Source organism: Mercenaria mercenaria, chromosome 5 (genome assembly GCF_021730395.1).
Source record: "Mercenaria mercenaria strain notata chromosome 5, MADL_Memer_1, whole genome shotgun sequence".
NCBI lineage: Eukaryota > Metazoa > Mollusca > Bivalvia > Venerida > Veneridae > Mercenaria > Mercenaria mercenaria.
The window spans coordinates 61073359-61093176 of NC_069365.1; the positions used below are offsets into that span (position 1 = coordinate 61073359).

At 37.5% G+C, this 19818-nt stretch overlaps 1 protein-coding gene across 1 annotated transcript in view; it reads right to left on the minus strand.

Annotated features, from left to right (window-relative positions):
* LOC123557392 (deoxycytidylate deaminase-like) overlaps nt 1-19818 on the minus strand; it is a 42494-nt gene that overhangs the window by 16450 nt on the left and 6226 nt on the right. Inside the window, exon 2 of the mRNA XM_053544641.1 lies at nt 15768-15879. Within this exon, the coding sequence (XP_053400616.1) occupies nt 15768-15879 (112 nt within the window). The remainder of the gene's footprint in view (nt 1-15767; nt 15880-19818) is intronic.

Sequence of the window (19818 nt, forward strand, 5' to 3'; positions counted from 1 at the left end):
TAACATTGGCTCCTGTGTCCTTGACCTTTGACCTGGTGACCCCAAAGTCAGTAAGGTTTGTGTACTCAGTAAGTACTATCAGCACGTGAAGGTTGAAGGCCCTGGGTACAGTGGTTCGCAAGTAAAGTGCCTTCATGCAAAAATCTCACATTGGCCCCTGTGACCTTGACCTTTGACCTGGTGACCCCAAAGTCAATAGGGTTTGTGTACTCAGTAAGTACTATCAGCACGTGAAGTATGAAGGCCCTGGGTGCAGTGGTTCACGAGTAAAGTGCCTTCATGCAAAAAATTAACATTGGCCCCTGTGACCTTGACCTTTGACCCCAAAGTCAGTAGGGGTCGTGACCTTGACCTTTGACCTGGTGACCCCAAAGTCAGTAGGGGTCTTGTACTCAATAAGAACTGTCAGCATGTGAAGTTTGAAGGTCCTGGGTGCAGCGGTTCGCGAGTAAAGTGCCTTCATGCAAAAAGTTAACGTTGGCCCCTGTGACCTTGACCCTTTGACTTGGTGACCCTATCGTCAGTAGGAGTCATGTACTCAATAAGTACTATCAGCACGTGAAGTTTGAAGGTCCTGGGTGCAGTGGTTTGCGAGCAATGTGCCTTCATGGAAGAAGTTAACATTGGCCCCTGTGACCTTGACCTTTGACCTTGTGACCCCAAAGTCAGTAGTGGACTTGTACTCAATAAGTATTGTCAGCATGTGAAGTTTCAAGGTCCTGGGTTCAGCGTTTCGCGAGTAAATTGCCTTCATGCAAAAAGTTAACGTTGTGACGAACGAACTTACCAACGGATGGACAGTTGAAAACTAATATGCCTCCCTTCGGGGGCATAAAAATTCTAAGTGGAAAAAGGGGCATAATTTTGAAAAAAAACAAAGAGATCACAGAGTGATCTTGGTGCCCACCAATGTGCCATTTTTGAGTGTTTCAAATTTCAAGACTTATTGACTAGCTCAAGGTCAAATTTCATTTCCGTACACAACACTGTGCATGTGGTCCAAATTCGAAAGCTGTAGCTTGAGAAATGTGAAAGTAGGTCACTAGATCAATTTCAAGAACAAAGTTCTTTGTACACAAAACTATGCATGTGCATCAAGTTTGAAGGCTGTAGTTTGAGAAATTTGAAAGTAGGTCACTAGGTCAATCTTAAGGTCAAAGTTTATTTCGGTACACAAAACTATGCAAGTGGTGCAAATTTGAAGGCTGTAGCTTGAGAAATGTGGAAGTAGGTCACTAGGTCAAAATCAAGGTTAAATTACACTTCAGAACACAAATCCATGCATGTGGTCCAAATTTAAAGCCTGTACCTTCAAAAATGTGAAAGTAGGTCACTAGGTCAATGTCAAGGTCAAAGTTTGTTTCGGTTCACAATCCTATGCATGTGGTCTAAATTTGAAGCCTGTAGCTACAGAAATGTGAAAGTAGGTCACTAGGTCAATCTTAAGGTCAAAGTTCATTTCGGTACACAAAACTATGCAAGTGGTCCAAATTTGAAGGCTGTAGCTCGAGAAATGTGAAAGTAGGTCACTAGGTCAAAATCAAGGTCAAATTTTATTTCTGAACACAGAACTATACATGTGGTCCAAATTCGAAGCCTGTACCTTCAAAAATGTGAAAGTAGGTTACTAGGTCAATGTAAAGGTCAAAGTTTGTTTCGGTACACAAAACTATGCATGTAGTCCAAATTTGAAGGCTGTAGCTCGAGAAATTTGAAAGTATGTCACTAGGTCAAAATCAAGGTCAAATTTTATTTCTGAACACGGAACTATACATGTGGTCCAAATTTGAAGCCTGTACCTTCAAAAATGTGAAAGTAGGTCACTAGGTCAATGTCAAGGTCAAAGATTTTTTCAGTAAACAAAACTATGCATGTGGTCCAAATTTGAAGGCTGTAGCTCGAGAAATGTGAAAGTAGGTCACTAGGTCAAAATCAATGTCAAATTTTATTTCTGAACACAGAACTATACATGTGGTCCAAATTTGAAGCCTGTACCTTCAAAAATGTGAAAGTAGGTCACTAGGTCAATGTAAAGGTCAAAGTTTGTTTCGGTACACAAAACTATGCATGTGGTCCAAATTTGAAGGCTGTAGCTTGAGAAATGTGAAAGTAGGTCACTAGGTCAAAATCAAGGTTAAGTTTCATTTCGGAACATGAAACTATGCATGTGGTCCAAATTTGAAGCCTGTACCTTCAAAAATGTGAAAGTAGGTCACTAGGTCAATGTCAAGGTCAAAGATTTTTTCAGTAAACAAAACTATGCATGTGGTCCAAATTTGAAGGCTGTAGCTACAGAAATGTGAAAGTAGGTCACTAGGTCAAAATCAAGGTCAACTCATGTCAAGGTTCATCTTGCCACTCAAAATCATACAAGTGGTGCAAATTTGAATGTTGTAGGTTATTGACAAGAAGATTTTAAAAGCTTTTCCCTATATAAGTCTATATGAACCATGTGAGCCCCGGGACGGGGCCATATTTGACCATAGGGGGATAATTTGAACAAACTTGGTAGAGAACCACTAGATGATGCTACATTACAAATGCCAAAGCCCTAGGCTTTGTGGATTGGACAAGAAGATTTTAAAAGTTTTTCCCTATATAAGTCTATGTAAACCATGTGACCCTTTGGGCGGGGCCATATTTAACCCTAGGGGGACAATTTGAATAATCTTAGTAGAAGACCACTAGATGATGTCACATACAAAATATCAAAGCCCTAGGCCCTGTGGTTTTGAATAAAATCTTTATCAAAGTTTTTTCCTACATAAGTCTATGTAAACCATGTGACCCCCGGGGTGGAGCCATATTAGACCCCAGGGAAAGAATCTGAATCATCTTGGTAGAGGACCACTAGATGATGCTTCATACCAAATATCAAAGCCCTAGGCTCTGTGGTTTTGGACAAGAAGGTTTTCAAAGTTTTTCCCTATATAAATCCATGTAAATTATAGAAATAAACAAAGGGCCATAACTCACTAAACAATTGTTGAACCAGTCTGATTTTCAGGGGGACACAACTAGGGTACCAATACATCATTCTGACAAAGTTTGGTCAAAATCCCCCCAGTAGTTTCTGAGGAGATGCGATAACGAGAAATTGTTAACGGACGGACAGACGGACGGAATGACGGACGGACGGACCACGGACGCAGAGTGATTTGTATAGCCCACCATCATGATGATGGTGGGCTAAAAAGTAGAATTATGGGACCTGCTTAGTGCATGTCAGATCATGACAGTGAACAAGTGTGTGAAGTTTCAATCCATTCCCATTAGTGAGTACTGAGATACCAAATAGCAGTTTATTTCTGTGGTCAAAAACTTCTGCATTTTGGACCCAAAAATTGTGGAATAAATTTCTGCATGTTTTATTTCTGCGTTTTCACATGAAAGAAAGATAGATTTCTGCGTTTTCAATGCAAAGGAGTAGGTAATTCCCCGTATGATGCTTCGCTGTGAGAATTACTAGCGCGTGAAAATTAAAGAAACTAAATTACCAGTTACTGCTGTAAAGAAACTCTTGCTTTGAATGAATACATTGTAAGATATAATTACATGTGAATTGAAAAAGTATATGTTAGCAGACTGCTATAACATGAAAAAAATTCTGTGGGATTAACAGTTAGGACTTTGTTGGACCATCACACTCAATTATACAATTATCGGTAATTGATAGACGACGGCGGTAATGTCCAATAATTAGACCATCCACTGGGAACTTCGGATTACCTCGAGTAACATAGCATGAAACAAGTTGGTGAAAAAATGCAGATTTTTTTTTGCGGTTTAAGTTTTTTCTGGGTAAAAATTCTGCTGAAAATATTTTTGCAATTATACCGAGAGACCGCAGAAACACAGAATTATCCCTGCCATAGAAATAATTCGCTATACAGTACCAGCTTACATACAAAACTTTAACCAAAAATTTCTAAGTCGAAAAAGAGGCATAATACTGTAAAAAAGCAAACTAGAGTTATGGAACCTGTGCAATGTAAGTCAATTTATTGCAGTGAATAAGTGTGTGAAGTTTCAATCCATTCCCACAAGTTGTTACTGAGATACCAGCTTACATACAAAACCTTAACCAAATTGGGACGCGGATGCACGGGCGAGTCCAAAAGCTCTACTATTCTATGAATAGTTGAGCTAAAAATCAAATAGGTCCTTTTACCAACAACTGATCAGGCAGACAAAATATGACCTACATTTGTTTTAATCTCTTTGTATTCAATATACAACATGCACACTTTTCTCATGACTTACACTGACACAGTTACTTTTTAAGTTGCAGTGAGGCCCTGATAGAAAGTTTAGTAGTGCATGAAAAAAAAGTAAAATAATGCATAAATTCCATTAAAGAAATTTTACGACATTAAGAAACATAAAGTTTTGACCTTTTAGCCAAAGTTATTCATGTTCTCAATGATGATACATTGGTTAACACAAAATCTATATATTTAAATGCAAAATGTATATATCCAACATTGAGAAATTAGAAAAAAGTTCAATTGGTATCACGTTTGTGTAACAATGTAGCTAGACTGGCTCTTTCATCATTTCTATGAATCATTTTGAAAGTGTTTCTTATGCTTAAGACATTTTGAAGACTTTCTCTTACTGTTCAAGAGGACTTTGGTGCAAATAAAGTAACACAACAAGAGCTGTCCGTAAGACAGCGCGCTCCACTATTCGGCGATTTGACAGTAAAATGATATGTCTCAATAAGAGACCTCTACTTCTAAAAGGAAGATACACCAAGGGGCATAACTCTGTCAAGAACACAAATTAGAGTTATTGGGATTGTTACCACACATGCAGATGATGATGGTAAAGATATATTTTGAGTTTCAAGTCATTATCTTATATAGTACCAAAGTTATGTCCAGAAAACGAAGTTTGTCAAAAAATTTAAGTACGAAAGGGGCATAATTTGGTCAAAAATACAAATCAAGAGTTATGGAGATTGTTACCACACATGCAGATGATGATGATAAAGATACATTTTACGTTTCAAGTCTTTATCTTATATTGTACTAAAGTTATATCCCGAAAGCGAAGATTGCCAAAAAACATTATGAAAGGGGCATAATTCTTTCAAAAATACAATAAGAGTTATGGGGATTGTAAAGAAATATTTTTAATTTCAAGTCATTATCTTTTAAAGTACCAAAGATATGTCTTAAACAAAGCTTTCGAAACAAGAGATCACAGAGTGATCTGGGTGCCCACCACTGAGCCATTTTTAAATGTTCCAAATTTCAAGACTAGCTCAATGTCAAAATCAAGGTCAAAGTTCATTTTGGTACACAAAACTATGCAAGTGGTCCAAATTTGAAGGCTGTAGCTTGAAAAATGTGAAAGTAGGTCCCTAGGTCAAAATCAAGGTCAAATTTCATTTCGGAACACAAAACTATGCAAGTGGTCCCAATTTGAAGCCTGTATCTTCCAAAATGTGAAGTAGGTCACTAGGTCAATGTCAGGGTCAAAGTTTATTTCAGCCCACAAACCTATGCATGCGGTCAAAATTTGAAGGCTGTAGCTTGAGAAATGTGAAAGTAGGTCACTGGGTCAATCTCAAGGTCAAAGTTCATTTCGGTACACAAAACTACGCATGTGGTTCAAATTTGAAGGCTGTAGCTTGAGAAATGTGTAAGTAGGCCACTAGGTCAAAATCAAGGTCAAATTTCATTTAGGAACACAAAACTATGCATGTGGTCCAAATCTGAAGCCTGTACTTCAAAAATGTGAAAGTAGGTCACTAGGTTAATGTCAAGGTCAAAGTTTATTTCAGTAAACAAACCTATGCAAGTGGTCCAAATTTGAAGGCTGTTGCTACAGAAATGTGAAAGAAGGTCACTAGGTCAAGATCAAGGTCAATTCATGTCAAGGTTCATCTAGCCACTCAAAACTATACATGTGGTCCAAATTTAAATGTTGTAGGTCATAGACAAAAAGATTTTTAAAGTTTTTCCCTATATAAGTCTACATAAACCATGTGACCCCCGGGGCGGGGCCATATTAGACCACTAGATGATGCTACATTACAAATATCAAAGCCCTAGGCTTTGTAGTTTTCTACAAGAAGATTTTCAAAGTTTTTCCGTATATAAGTCTATATAAACCATCTGACCCCCGGGGCGGGACCATATTTGAACCTAGGGAAATCATTTGAAAGATCTTGGTAGCGGACCACTAGATGATGCTACATACCAAATATCAAAGCCCTAGACCCTGTGGTTTTTGACAAGAAGATTTTCAAAGTTTTTCCCTAAATAAATCTACGGTATGTAAATTATAAAAATAATCAAAGGGCCATAACTCACTCAAAAATTGTTGAACCAGTCTGATTTTCAGGGGGACAAAACTTGGGCACTAATACATCATTCTGACAAAGTTTGGTCAAAATCCCCCAAGTAGTTTCTGAGGAGATGCGATAACGAGAAATTGTTAATGGAAGGACGATGGTGGTGGGCTAAAAATTTTACATGAAAATAATTCCAAGTATAACAACTTTGTGACCTTAACCTTGGGTATAATGGGCCCAGCCCCTGCACATACTTTGTATGCTGGACAATGTTTATGTGAACTTACAGTAAGATATAAGCAATAGTAACAAAGATATGACAGAAAAGCAAAGGTTGCTGAAAAACTTTAACCTTAAAAATAACCAAAATATAACACCTTGATGACCTTGACCTTGGGTATAATGGGCCTAGCCCCTGTACATACTTTGTTTGTATGCTGGACAATGTTTATGTGAAGTTACAGTAAGATATACGCAATAGTAACAAAGATATGACAGAACAAGAGATCACAGAGTGATCTTGGTGCCCACCAATGTGCCATTTTTGAGTGTTCCAAATTTCAAGACTTACTGACTAGCTCAAGGTCAAATTTCATTTCTGTACACAACACTGTGCATGTGGTCCAAATTCAAAAGCTGTAGCTCGAGAAATGTGAAAGTAGGTCACTAGATCAATTTCAAGGACAAAGTTCTTTGTACACAAAACTATGCATGTGTATCAAGTTTGAAGGCTGTAGTTTGAGAAATTTGAAAGTAGGTCACTAGGTCAATCTTAAGGTCAAAGTTTATTTCGATACACAAAACTATGCAAGTGGTCCAAATTTGAAGGCTGTAGCTTGAGAAATGTGAAAGTAGGTCACTAGGTCAAAATCAAGGTTAAATTACACTTCAGAACACAAATCTATGCATGTGGCCCAAATTTAAAGCCTGTATCTTTAAAAATGTGAAAGTAGGTCACTAGGTTAATGTCAAGGTCAAAGTTCATTTCGGTACACAAAACGATGCAAGTGGTCCAAATTTGAAGGCTGTAGCTCGAGAAATGTAAAAGTAGGTCACTAGGTCAAAACCAAGGTCAAATTTTATTTCGGAACACAGAACTATATAAGTCTATATGAACCATGTGACCCCCAGGGCGGGGCCATATTTGACCCTAGGGGGATAATTTGAACAAACTTGGTAGAGAACCACTTGATGATGCTACATTACAAATGCCAAAGCCCTAGGCTTTGTGGTTTGGACAAGAAGATTTTAAAAGTTTTTCCCTATATAAGTCTATGTAAACCATGTGACCCCGGGGCGGGGCCATATTTAACCCTAGGGGGGAAATTTGAACAATCTTAGTAGAAGACTACTAGATGATGTCACATACGAAATATCAAAGCCCTAGGCCCTGTGGTTTTGAATAAGAGGTTTTTCAAAGTTTTTCCCTATATAAGTCTATATAAACCATGTGACCCCCGGGGCGGGGCCATATTAGACCCTAGGGGGATAATTTGAACAAACTTGGTAGAGAACCACTTGATGATGCTACATTAGAAATGCCAAAGCCCTAGGCTTTGTGATTTGGACAAGAAGATTTTAAAAGTTTTTCCCTATATAAATCTATGTAAACAAGCAAATTCGATGAATTGGAATCCCCCGCCGAAAGGGTCAGAGTTGAGGAACGGCAAAAAAATATATCCAGCAAAAAGTTAAGAATGTTACCAAGAAGTAAATAATTTCATAAGTCAATATCAAATTAAAAGAAAATGAATGCTTTGTTTGGGTGGGGCTGGGGGGGTGGGGTGAGGATACAACAGTTTACATGTTGATTATAAATATTGATAGAAAATGAAAAATGAAAAAAAAAAATGGGGCGGGGCGGGGACCAAAGTAAGGTGGTGACCAGGTGTAGGTACACAACATCACATGTTTATAATAAATGTTCATGGAAAAGAATGAAAGAAGTTTAATGAAATTCTTCCAATTGGTTGGTTTGTTATGTACAGATCTGTGGATTTTTAAACATTTAAAGGGCAATAACTATATGGAAAATTGACCAATAGAAAAAAAACTTGAAGGGCATCGTCGCAGTATCTTGGTTCATGTCTGTTTCAAGTTTGATGAAATTCTACCTGCTAGTTACTGAGAAATGGCTGCAGAAGGACATTTTTCATTAAATCAAGGGCAATAACTCTGACGGAAATTGACCTATCAAAAAAAAAAACTTGACGGGCATCAGCACAGTATCTTGGTTCATGTCTATTTCAAATTTGATGAAATTCTACCTGTTAGTTACTGAGAAATGGCTGCAGACGGACATTTTTTATTAAATCAAGGGCAATAACTCTGAGGGAAATTGACCAATCAAAAAAAAAACTTGACGGGCATCATCGCAGTATGTTGGTTCATGTTTACTTCAAGTTTCATGAAATTCTACCAAGTAGTTACTGAGAAATGGCTGCCGACGGACGGACGGACTGACTGACGGACTGACGGACGGACAACGCCATTTCAATACCCCCCTCCTGATTTCATCGGCGGGGGATAATTATAGAAATAAACAAAGGGCCATAACTCACTTACAAATTGTTGAACCAGTCTGATTTTCAGGGGGACACAACTACGGTACCAATACATCATTCTGACAAAGTTTGGTCAAAATCCCCCCAGTAGTTTCTGAGGAGATGCGATGAGGAGATGCGATAACGAGAAATTGTTAACGGACGGACGGACGGAATGACGGACAGACGGACCACGGACGCAGAGTGATTTTAATAGCCTACCATCTGATGATGGTGGGCTAAAAACAAAGGTTGCCGAAAAACTTTAACCAAGAAAGGTCACACCGACGCCGACGCCGGGGAGAGTATAATAGCCCCCCTATTCTCCGAAGAGTGGAGCTAAAAAGTAACTGTCAATAAATGAAATTACAACATTTTAAGGTAGTGGTTGTAATTACAACATTTTTAGGTAGCTGATAGATAGGTAATGACTCTCTGCAATGTATTTTAAGCAATTCAACATTCTCTGGATGGAACTGTCACGATCATTGCTTTCCATGAAAAACGAATAAATGCTGAAAAAGCATATAGAGATTACTTTATTTGATTATTTTCGTTACAGGTCAACTACCTTAAACAAAGGTGTTTTATTTATAAGTAACTTCAGATGTTAACATTAATTTACAACTTAAACTGTTAACACAACCTGAAAAAAGACTTTTGTTGGGGCCTCTCATTTACAATTATATCAACAACAATCATCACCTGAAATGAGTGCATTCATGAGTGGAAAATATTGATGGTAAAATGGTGTAGTGGTTTGTTTACATTATAAAATCTTTAATAACTTCTTTCAGGTACATTTTTGGTATGGTTTTGGTAAGCTTATGATAAAGAGCATGTCATTCTCTTTCACTCAGATTTTTTTCATGAGTTTTAGACTCTTGGATAGTCTTGGATTTTGACTTTATTAAAAGACAAAAGGAAGTTCAGTATAGGCTCTTTCAAAGTGTTGAAAGTAGACTAAACTTGCACTATACTCTGTTGAATTTATTTAGCTGTGGAGACCTTTGATATAGACTATAACTGAGGAAATCCTAAAATCATTGAAAATCAATCAATACAAGAGTTGTCTATTTTGCTTCAGATATTTCAAGAAAGTCATTTTTTTTAATTTCAAATATTTCTTTTTTTACATGGAAAGGAGTAAAACTATAAATACATTTAGTAAATTGGTATACTTAGCTATCATTTCACTCTGAAAAAAATCTGTAAAGATGAATTTGAATTTTTTAGGTACCATCTCTACAAACAGGAAGGTCTAATACGGGGAGTAGAAACTCCGTATAAATCAATACATTTATCTGTACTATGCTGTCGTCCATACCTGTAAATATCGACCAGTCGTTAGCGATCGATATTTTGTTTTCGCCACTATCGATTAGCGCGTAATTAGCATATTACCTAATGTTAATCATGGAGCACATGGACACTATTGTTCAAAGGGTTTACCAGTCACATGTTAAGTGGCGATAATTAGATGATAAGAGATTGATCTAAAGGGATTCTGAAGCAAAAACAGCATGCGACTGCATGTGGTGATATGCTTAATTATTATGAATTAACAGAGCAATATCATAAACAAATATTTTCAGGCAACAGTTTACAGTTTTGACTTGCTATTTTCATTAAAATATGTCCTAATTTTTTTATTCTAAATACTCTGAATCAACAAGGCAAATATCATGTAAAAAACGACATCTTTCTCTCTGGGTAAGACAAGTCTAGATTTAGCCATTTTCACAGGGCGAAAAGTAACATTAATGTAGATATTTTCCATTTAAAAACAGATGCAGGCAATAATTTCATGGCAGAACTTTTGTTTTCAACAAAAAATTCAACAAATGCTTTCCCAGATTTTCACTGAAAGGACGAGTTAAACTGTAAGGCGTAAGTGTTTGAGTAATAGCAGAATAACCTACGGCATACGCTTCGATTGGACGACAGCATCAGATAAGATAAATGCCAGTTTCCAGTCCCCGTATCAGTTGTTCCAGCTACAAACAAACAAATTAACCAGGATTTTCTAAGTCCAAAAGGGGGCATAATCTGGCCAAAATACATGTCACAGTTATGGGACTTGACCCAGTGAGGCTGGTTATTGACCTAGAAAAAGAAAAAAATAAGTTTCAAAGCTATATGACTTAAAATCAAAGCTGTATGTACTTGCATGCAAAACTTTAACCAGGATTTTCTAAGTCCATTTGGCCAAAATGCATGTCAGAGTTATGGAACTTGATGCTATCACCTAGTTTTATAACCCCGAAGACACAATGTGAAGTTTCAATTCAATATCTGCATTAGTTTTGGAGATAGCAACATGCATGCAAAACTGTAACCAGGATTTTCCAAGACGAAAAGCAGGCATAATTTGGCCAATATACATGTCAGAGTTATGGGACATGACCCAGTCAGAAAAAAAAAGTTTCAAAGCTATATGCCTTTAAATGATAGCTGTATGTACTTGCGTGCAAAACTTGAACCAAGGTGTGACGCCGGCGCCAGGGTGAGTAGAATAGCTCGGACTATTCTTCAAAATAGTCAAGCTAAAAAGCGAAACATTGTTGCTTTAGTAAAAATATTCTGGCAATAATCTGAGTGTAAACTAGAAGATGCTTTTGTAGAAAAGCGCATGTCTCCCCCAATGCACAGTGGTATAGGCAAGAAGTCAATAGGGGACAGGAGTGAATGTCAAAAAGACACTGATGGTTGGCTGCAATAGGGATCATCTACTTGGCATGTCCAATCATCCCACTGTTTCAACATTCTAGGCCTAGTGGTTCTCAAGTTACGAATTGGAAATGGTTTTCCATGTTCAGGCCCCTGTGACCTTGACCTTTGATCGAGTGACCAAAAAATCAGTAAGGGTGATCTACTCTGCATGTCCAATCATCCTATTAAGTTTCAACATTCTGGGTCAGGTGGTTCTCAAGTTATTGACTGAAAAGGGTTTTCTATGTTCAGGTCCCTATGACCTTGACCTTAGCTCAAGTGACCAAAAAACGGTAAGGGTCATCTACACTTTAAGTCCTATCAATCTGAAGTTTGAAGTTTCTAGGTCAAATGGTTCTCAAGTTATTGACCGGAAATGGATTTCCATGTTCTGTCCACTGCGACCTTGACCTTTAATAGAGTGACCCAAAAATCAATAGGGGTCATCTACTGCGCATGTCCAATAATCCGATGAAGTTGCATAATTCTGGGTCAAGTGGTTCTCATGTTATTGATTGGAAATGGTTTTCCATGTTCAGGCCCCTGTGACTTTGACCTTTAACAGAGTGACCCCAAAATCAATAGGGGTCATCTACTCTGCATGACCAATCATCCTATGAAGTTTCACCATTCTGGGTCAAGTGGTTCTCAATTTATTGAGCGGAAATGGTTTTCCATATTCAGGCCCCTGTGACCTTGACCTTTGATGGAATGACCCCAAAAACAATAGGGGTCATCTACTCCATAAGCCCTGCCATCTATGAAGTTTGAAGGTTCTAGGTCAAATGGTTCTCCAGTTATTGATTGGAAATGAAGTGTGATGGACGGACGGACAGGGCAAAAACATTATGTCTCATATAATAACTGGAGATCCACCATGATTTTTGGTCTAAACTGACTTTTGTATTTAGTACAACTAGTACCTGATGTTCTAACAAGAGCTGTCACAGAAGACAGCGTGCTCGACTATTTCAATGCTGTATAGTGAAACTGGGCACATCTGAGGAAACAGGAGCTGTCACTGGAGTGTTTAATGACTCCAATGGTGGATGAAGATATTGCACAATAGCTTGAGTCTATGTCAAAAACATCAAGTAATAAGAGAGGTAAAGATAAAGTGTATCAAAACACTATATAAGTATAATTCTAAGCGAAAAGGGGGCATAATTCATAAAATATTGGTGCAAGAGTTATGCACCTTGTGTCATATGATGTGGGTGGAACATCTACTTCAAGTTTGAATCAAATCCATTTCGTAATAACTGAGATATAGTGAAAAGCATCAAAATTAACCTTAAATTCTAAGTAAAAGGGGGCATAATTCATTAACAAGAGGGCCTAGATGGCCCTGGGTCGCTCACCTGAGAAACATACCATAACAGTGTAAACATGTTTGACCTAGTGATTTCATAGAAAAAAATATTCTGACCAATTTTCATTAAGATTGGACAAAAAAAGTGGTCTGTTTAAGTGTAAACAAGTATTTTCTTCAATTTGACCTAGTGACCTGGTTTTTGAGCCAAGATCACCTACATTCGAACTTGACCTAGATTTGATCAAGGCAATCATTCTGACCAAATTTCATGAACCTCAATTGAAAAATACAGCCTCTATCGTATACAAAACGTTTTTCTTTGATTTGTCTAGCGACCTAGTTTTTGACCCCAGATGACCAAAATTCATGAAGATCATTTGAAAAATACAGCCTCTATCGCATACACAACATTTTTTTTATTTGATTTGACCTAGTGACCTAGTTTTTGATCCCAGATGACCCATTTTTGAACTTGGCCTAGATTTCATCAAGGTAATCATTCTGACAAAATGTCATGAAGATCAGTTGAAAAATACAGCCTCTATCGCATACACAAGCTAAATGTTGATGGACGACAGACGACAGATGCCAGACGACAGACGCCAGACGCCGGACATTGAGCGATCACAATAACTCACCTGAGCATTGCTCAGGTGAGCTAAAAATAGGGGGTGGAGCCAGCAAAAAAATAAGAGGTGCACAAGTTTATATCATGATAAAGACTCATGCAAGTTTTAAGCCATTTTCATCATATACTTTTATGAGCTAGGTGCGTTACAAGGTGAAAATGTGCATTTTTAACTATTTCAGGGGCAATAACTCCGGAAATAGGGGGCGGAGGCAGACAAAATATAGGAGGTGTGCAAGTTCATATCATGATAAAGACTTATGCAAGGTTTCATCCATTTATATAAAACACTTTTTGAGTAAGACGTGTCACAAGGTGAAAATGTGCATTTTTAACTATTTCAGGGGCCATAACTCTGGAAATAGGGGGTGGACACAGATGAAAAATAGGAGGTGCCCAAGTTCATATCATGATAAAGACTCATAGATTCATGCAAGGTTTAATCAATTCATATAAAATACTTTTTGAGCTAGGCGCGTCACAAGGTGAAAATTTGTATTTTTGACTATTTCAGGGACCATAACTCTGGAATCTATATCAAATACCTTTTGAGCTAGGTGTGTCACAAGGTGAAATGTGCATTTTTAACTATTTCAGGGGCCATAACTCTTGAAATAGGGAGCAGAGCCAGACGAAAAATAGGAGGTGCGCAAGTTCATATCATGATAAAGACTCATGCAAGGTTTTATCAATTTATGTCAAATACTTTTTGAGCTAGGCGCGTCACGAACTTCGGACGGATGGATGGACGCAAGCACTCCCGCACTCACGGACAATACCAAATCTATATGCCCCCATCACTCATGGGGTGGGGGGGGGGGGGGGGGGGGGGGGGGGCACAAAAAGAGAAAGTGTTTAAAAAAAACTTTAACCAAGGTGGTGATGCGGAAGGATGCTGACACCGACGCCAGGTGAGTAGGATAGCTCTCCATATACTTCGTATAGTCGAGCTAAAAATTACCTTTACACATGGCAAAATTTATCCTAATTTTCAACAGGGAAACATTCTGACCCAGTTACATGAAAATCAAGTAGAATATGTGGCATCTAGAGTGTTAACAAAGTCACTGTCTTGATAAGGGGAATATTACAGCCAAGTCATATTAAAATCTTTCAAGGGGTTTAGGAGATACAGAGCAGACATAAAATGGAAGGCTCAGACCTTTGGCCTTGAGCTATGACCTTGACCTTGAGCCAACATGGCTGACTCATGAGTTCTGCACATTGTCATGTTGAGGTGATCAATTGACCCAAGTTTCATGAAAATCCTTCAAGGGGTCTAGGAGATACAGAGAGGACACAAATGTTAAGGACGGACAGACGGAAGAATGGATGGAGACCATTCCTATAACCTTTTATAACAATATGGATCTTCCCTCTATTAACAAACACTCTGACAAAGTAGAAAATGTGACCTCTTGAGTGTTAACAAGGTTTTCCTATTAACTGACCTAGTGACCTAATTTTTGATATCCCAAATAACCCAGTAACTTGTGCGAGATTTAATAGAAGGCAATAGTCTGACTAATTTTAATTGAGATTTGGCAAAAATTGTGACCTCTAGAGTGTTAACACTCAAATTGTTGATGATGGAAAATGCACATCTCACCACAATGATGGATGACAGACACAAGGTGATCACAATAGCTAAAGACAATAGTGATCTTCTGAAGTGGTGCTTAAATTGAAAGCTTTAGCAATTCTACTTTCTGGCTTAAGAGTCCCAGAATGAAAAACTTAACAGAAGTAAAGTCCAGTCCAGGGACCTTGGATTTTGAGTCAATGACCCAAAAAACAATATGGATCTTCCCTCTAGTGGTACTTAGTCACTGTGTGAAGTCTAAAAGCCATATAGCTTTCACAGTCTGGACATTTATTTTCAGCATCCAGGTCACAGCGACCTCGACCTTTGTCCTACTGACCCCAAAAACAACAGAGATCCTCCTCATGTACTGCTTAATCATCTGACATGTAAAATTTGAAAGCTGTAGCAATTATACTTTCTAACACAGAGTTCAGAAACAGGAAATGTTGCTGGACATATGGACAATGCTGTAATGTAGTATCAAATATCCTGCTTGATTTAAAATGGGCATATAAACACAACAGTTACTGATTTAAGTAATTCAAAGTAATGTTCGACCTATTTTGGTATCTAATTAACAATATTAATAGTATGCAGGTCTCTCTTGCTAGCCAGGCTTGTAAATGATTATGAATACAAACTTGGAATATTTCTACAGTTTCCACTACAGATGTAAATACCTGTGTCCTTGGGTCCTTACTTCTCTGTGCTGATAGGAATGCTATAGCCATAAAGTAATCACTCCACTCTAAGTAATCTTCCCTTTTACAAGACATACTCCTCGCTTTCCCACTATAACATACAAAATAAAATATATGACATCTTACTTGTGCAAATATTTCCCCACAAACTTTAAAATATAACACGCAAATTCGATGAATTCGTATCTCCCGCCAAATGGGTTTGTGGTGAGGAATGGCAAAGAAATATCCGGCCAAAAGTTAAGAATGTTACTAAGAAGCAAATAATTTCATTACATTTGAACTTAAAAGAAACGAGAGCTCGTAGAACACGAAATGCCCCCCTTGATGCATTCAGTAATTGCACAAGGAAGAGAAATTATTTGATCACTGTACACAAAAGTTCTACTGTTCTGGGTCAATGTGACCTTGATCTTTGACCTACTTACCTCAAAATCAATAGGGGTCATCTGCTGGTTGTGACCAACCTCCCTATTAACTTTCATGATCCTAGGCCCAAGCGTTCTTGAGTTATCATCCGGAAATCGTTCAACTGTTATGGGTCACTATGACCTTGACCTTTGACCTCCTGATCTCAAAATCAATAGGGGCCATCTGCTGGTTATGAACAACTTTCCTATCAACTTTCATGATCCTAGGCCCAAGCGTTCTTGAGTTATCATCCGAAAATGGATTGGTCTACATACAGACCGACCGACCGATATCTGCAAAACAATATACCCCTCCTTCTTTGAAGGGGGGGCATAAAAATGTCCTTAAGAGAGCACAATCAAGTAAGAACTTCACATGTTGATAAAAAAAGTCGCTTACCTAAAGAGGACCTTAACCATCTGACCTTTTAAGGGGCCAAACACCCCAAACTGAATAAATTTATGAGAGAACCTTTTATTAATGCTACAGACCAGGTTTGAGGAAGATCCATTGAGTGATTCATGATAAGTAGTCATTAAAAGATATTTTTACTTTTAGCCCTGGCAACCCCTAAAAGAACTGCCCCCATTAGAACAAACTTGAGAGAGGACCTTAGTTATAATGATCTTACAATAACCAAGTCTGGTGAAAATCCATCTAGCTATTCATTAGAAGAAGTTGTTTAAGGTATTAGATCACTAATAGCAATGTTTACAAAATGGCCTTTGCTTGGTATATTCTGAAAGGTAACTGTATTTTGAACTAGTTTGCAATTTTTAAACAACTTTTACCGTGCCGTTTTTTATAAATTTTGTATAACTTATGGTATCTCCTCAAGCTCAAGTAGAGACAAATTTCAAAGTGATAGCCACTATCCAAAACGTTTGCAGAGAACTCATTTTACCATTAATTTTAATAAAAGAAACACCAAACTATTGGTAAACAATTATAAAACACAAAATAAAGATGTCAATATCATTTTTTTCTATGGTGCCTCAAGTAAACGGATTTAATGAAACAGAATTCATACTTCAACGTTGAAAAAATAAGGTTAAATGCTTTGTTTCTGTTTTGAATTTTGCTTACTTTATTTAAAAATAACCTTAGGGCAGACGTAAAACCTACCTAAATTTCTTCCACAATATATAATCTAAGAGTGAAAGCAAACTAGAGAACTTTCACCGCATGTAACTCAGTATTTTTAAAGATGTGTAACTCTATTCCTTCTGTTTAAGTAGTAAATTCACTTTGAACACCAAGAAATCGCTTATAAGATTCATCTCTTTCCATTTTTGTACAAGAAATCAGTAATAAGTCTTGAAAAAAGTAAAAACTTACTAGAAAAAAAGGAAAATAAGGAAAAAAATTTGGTCCCAGTAGGGCTTGAACCTACGCCCCCCTAAGAATTGCAGTAAAAGTAGGTTTATGGTAGGAATTGGATACTCTTCGAAAAGGAGGTTCTCTATTAGTGATCTAATACCTTAAAGGAATTTCTAGTTTTAGCTCTAGCTGCTGCTAAAAGGGGCCAAGTGTCCTCAATTGAAAAATTTTGGTTAAGGGCCTTAAAATAATGTTACAAATCAAGTTTGATGAAGATCCATGAAGCAGTTCATGAGGAGAAGTCTGATGATGGCATTTCTATTTTTAGTTCTAGCGGCCCCTAAAAAGGACCAACTGCCCCCATTTGTAATTTGGGAGAGGACTTTATAATGATGCTACAGACCAAGTTTGATCAAGATCCATCAAGCTGTTCATGAGAAGAAGTCATTTAAATGCATTTCTATTTTTAGTTATAGTTGCCCCTACAAGGGGCCAGGTGACCCCATTTGAACAAAATTGGGAGAGGGCCTTATAATGATGCTACAGACCAAATTTGAAGAAGATCTTTCCTCCAGTTCATGAGAAGAAGTCGCTTAAATGTAATTCTAATTTTGGCTCAAGCAGCTCCTAAAAGGGGCCCCTATAATGATGCTACAGACCAAGTTTGATAAAGATCCATTCTTCATGTGAGGAAGCCATGCAGCTGGCTTACGGAAGGTTGGTGGTTCTACCCAGGTACACGCTCGTAATGAAATAATGCAAGGTCTTCCTCCACCATTAAAGCTGGAAAGTCGCTATATGACCTATAATATATGCTTTAGTTCTGCATAATTAATTCAGCAATGTCAAGTGGTCAGCCTGTTGCCCTTCTTGAAGATGAAAAAATTTTTTAGGAGATTTTGGTATTCATGTCTGGCATGTTAAGTAGTTCAACCTGTATTTTCAGAAGGTGTAAATTTCACACCTTAAAGGTTGTAGTGTATCTATGGCAAATAATGACAAATGTCATCAAAAGTACAAATTGATATATAGTAATACAGAATGTGAATATAATAATGGAAATATATCATCAAGTATCATCAGTTAAGGACGTAGAATTTGCTAGAATTTGGGTCGAAATTTTTTCCAATAACAGAATTTCTTCAAACTTTGGATATTGAAGGACACTCATCTAAGGAACAAAAGTATGCAATAAAAATCATTGGTCACCAGTACTGAAAAAGAGTTATCTGCCCTTAAAAATGGCATTTCCCCCAAAAATGACCTTTTCAAGGGCAGATAACTCTTTTTCAATACCAGTGACCTATGATTTTTATTGCATATTTTTGTTTCTTATGTGGTTGTCCTTCAATATCCAAAGTTTGGAGAAATTCTATTATTGGGAAAAATTTTGCCCATCTCATATACAGGGAATTCTAGCGTATGCCTTTAATATTGATTTCATGCAATTAACTCATATAATTGTGATAAATTATCTTCAAGTGAATATACAATAATTTAAGTCTTAAATGCAAAAAATATCAACCTACCCTCTATACCCTAAAATCTGCTCACTAACAAACTTTGCTAGCTGCTATACCTTAAAAGCACTGTATATGCTGTCCGTTTTTGCCCGGATTGCAGTCGAAAACTTGACACTAGGATTGCCCATAGTCCAAATAATAGGACATTTCGGGACAGCGTGATAACTTTTGAATGTCGCTGTCTCCGTCACGTCCAAACTTATTTTGCATATTTCTGTAATACATATTTTTCAATGACCTAATAAGTAATTAAATTATATACTGTATTACATTTTAGACTACCTTAAACAACATTCTTAAAAATTATCAAATCAATATTGCAGTGTAATTCTTGGTTTTAGATGTTGTTCAGATATATCAACAATCAAGCTACATTTTAATATTTGTTTTATGATTCAATATTGATGGTGCAATGTCTACCAAATGCTAATGTTAAAGCCGGAAATTTTCATACTTTCGCACTTTGCCATTGTGATCTCGCGCCTTGCCTTCGTGATTTCGCGTTTCACGCTGCTCCAACTTGGGCAGGCGATATGCGAAGCGCGGGATCACAATGGCAAGGCTCAAAATCATGATGGCGAAGCGAGAGATCACGATGACAAAGCACGAAATTGAGAATTTTTCGTAATTTTTCGCATCACTATCGTGACCTTGCACTTCGCCATTGTGATCTCGCGATTCACTCTTCACTCATATGCACTAAGTGCTCTCAGCTCAAAATCATGATTGCCTCGCCATTGTTATCTTGTACTCTGCATATGAAGCACGAAGCGCGA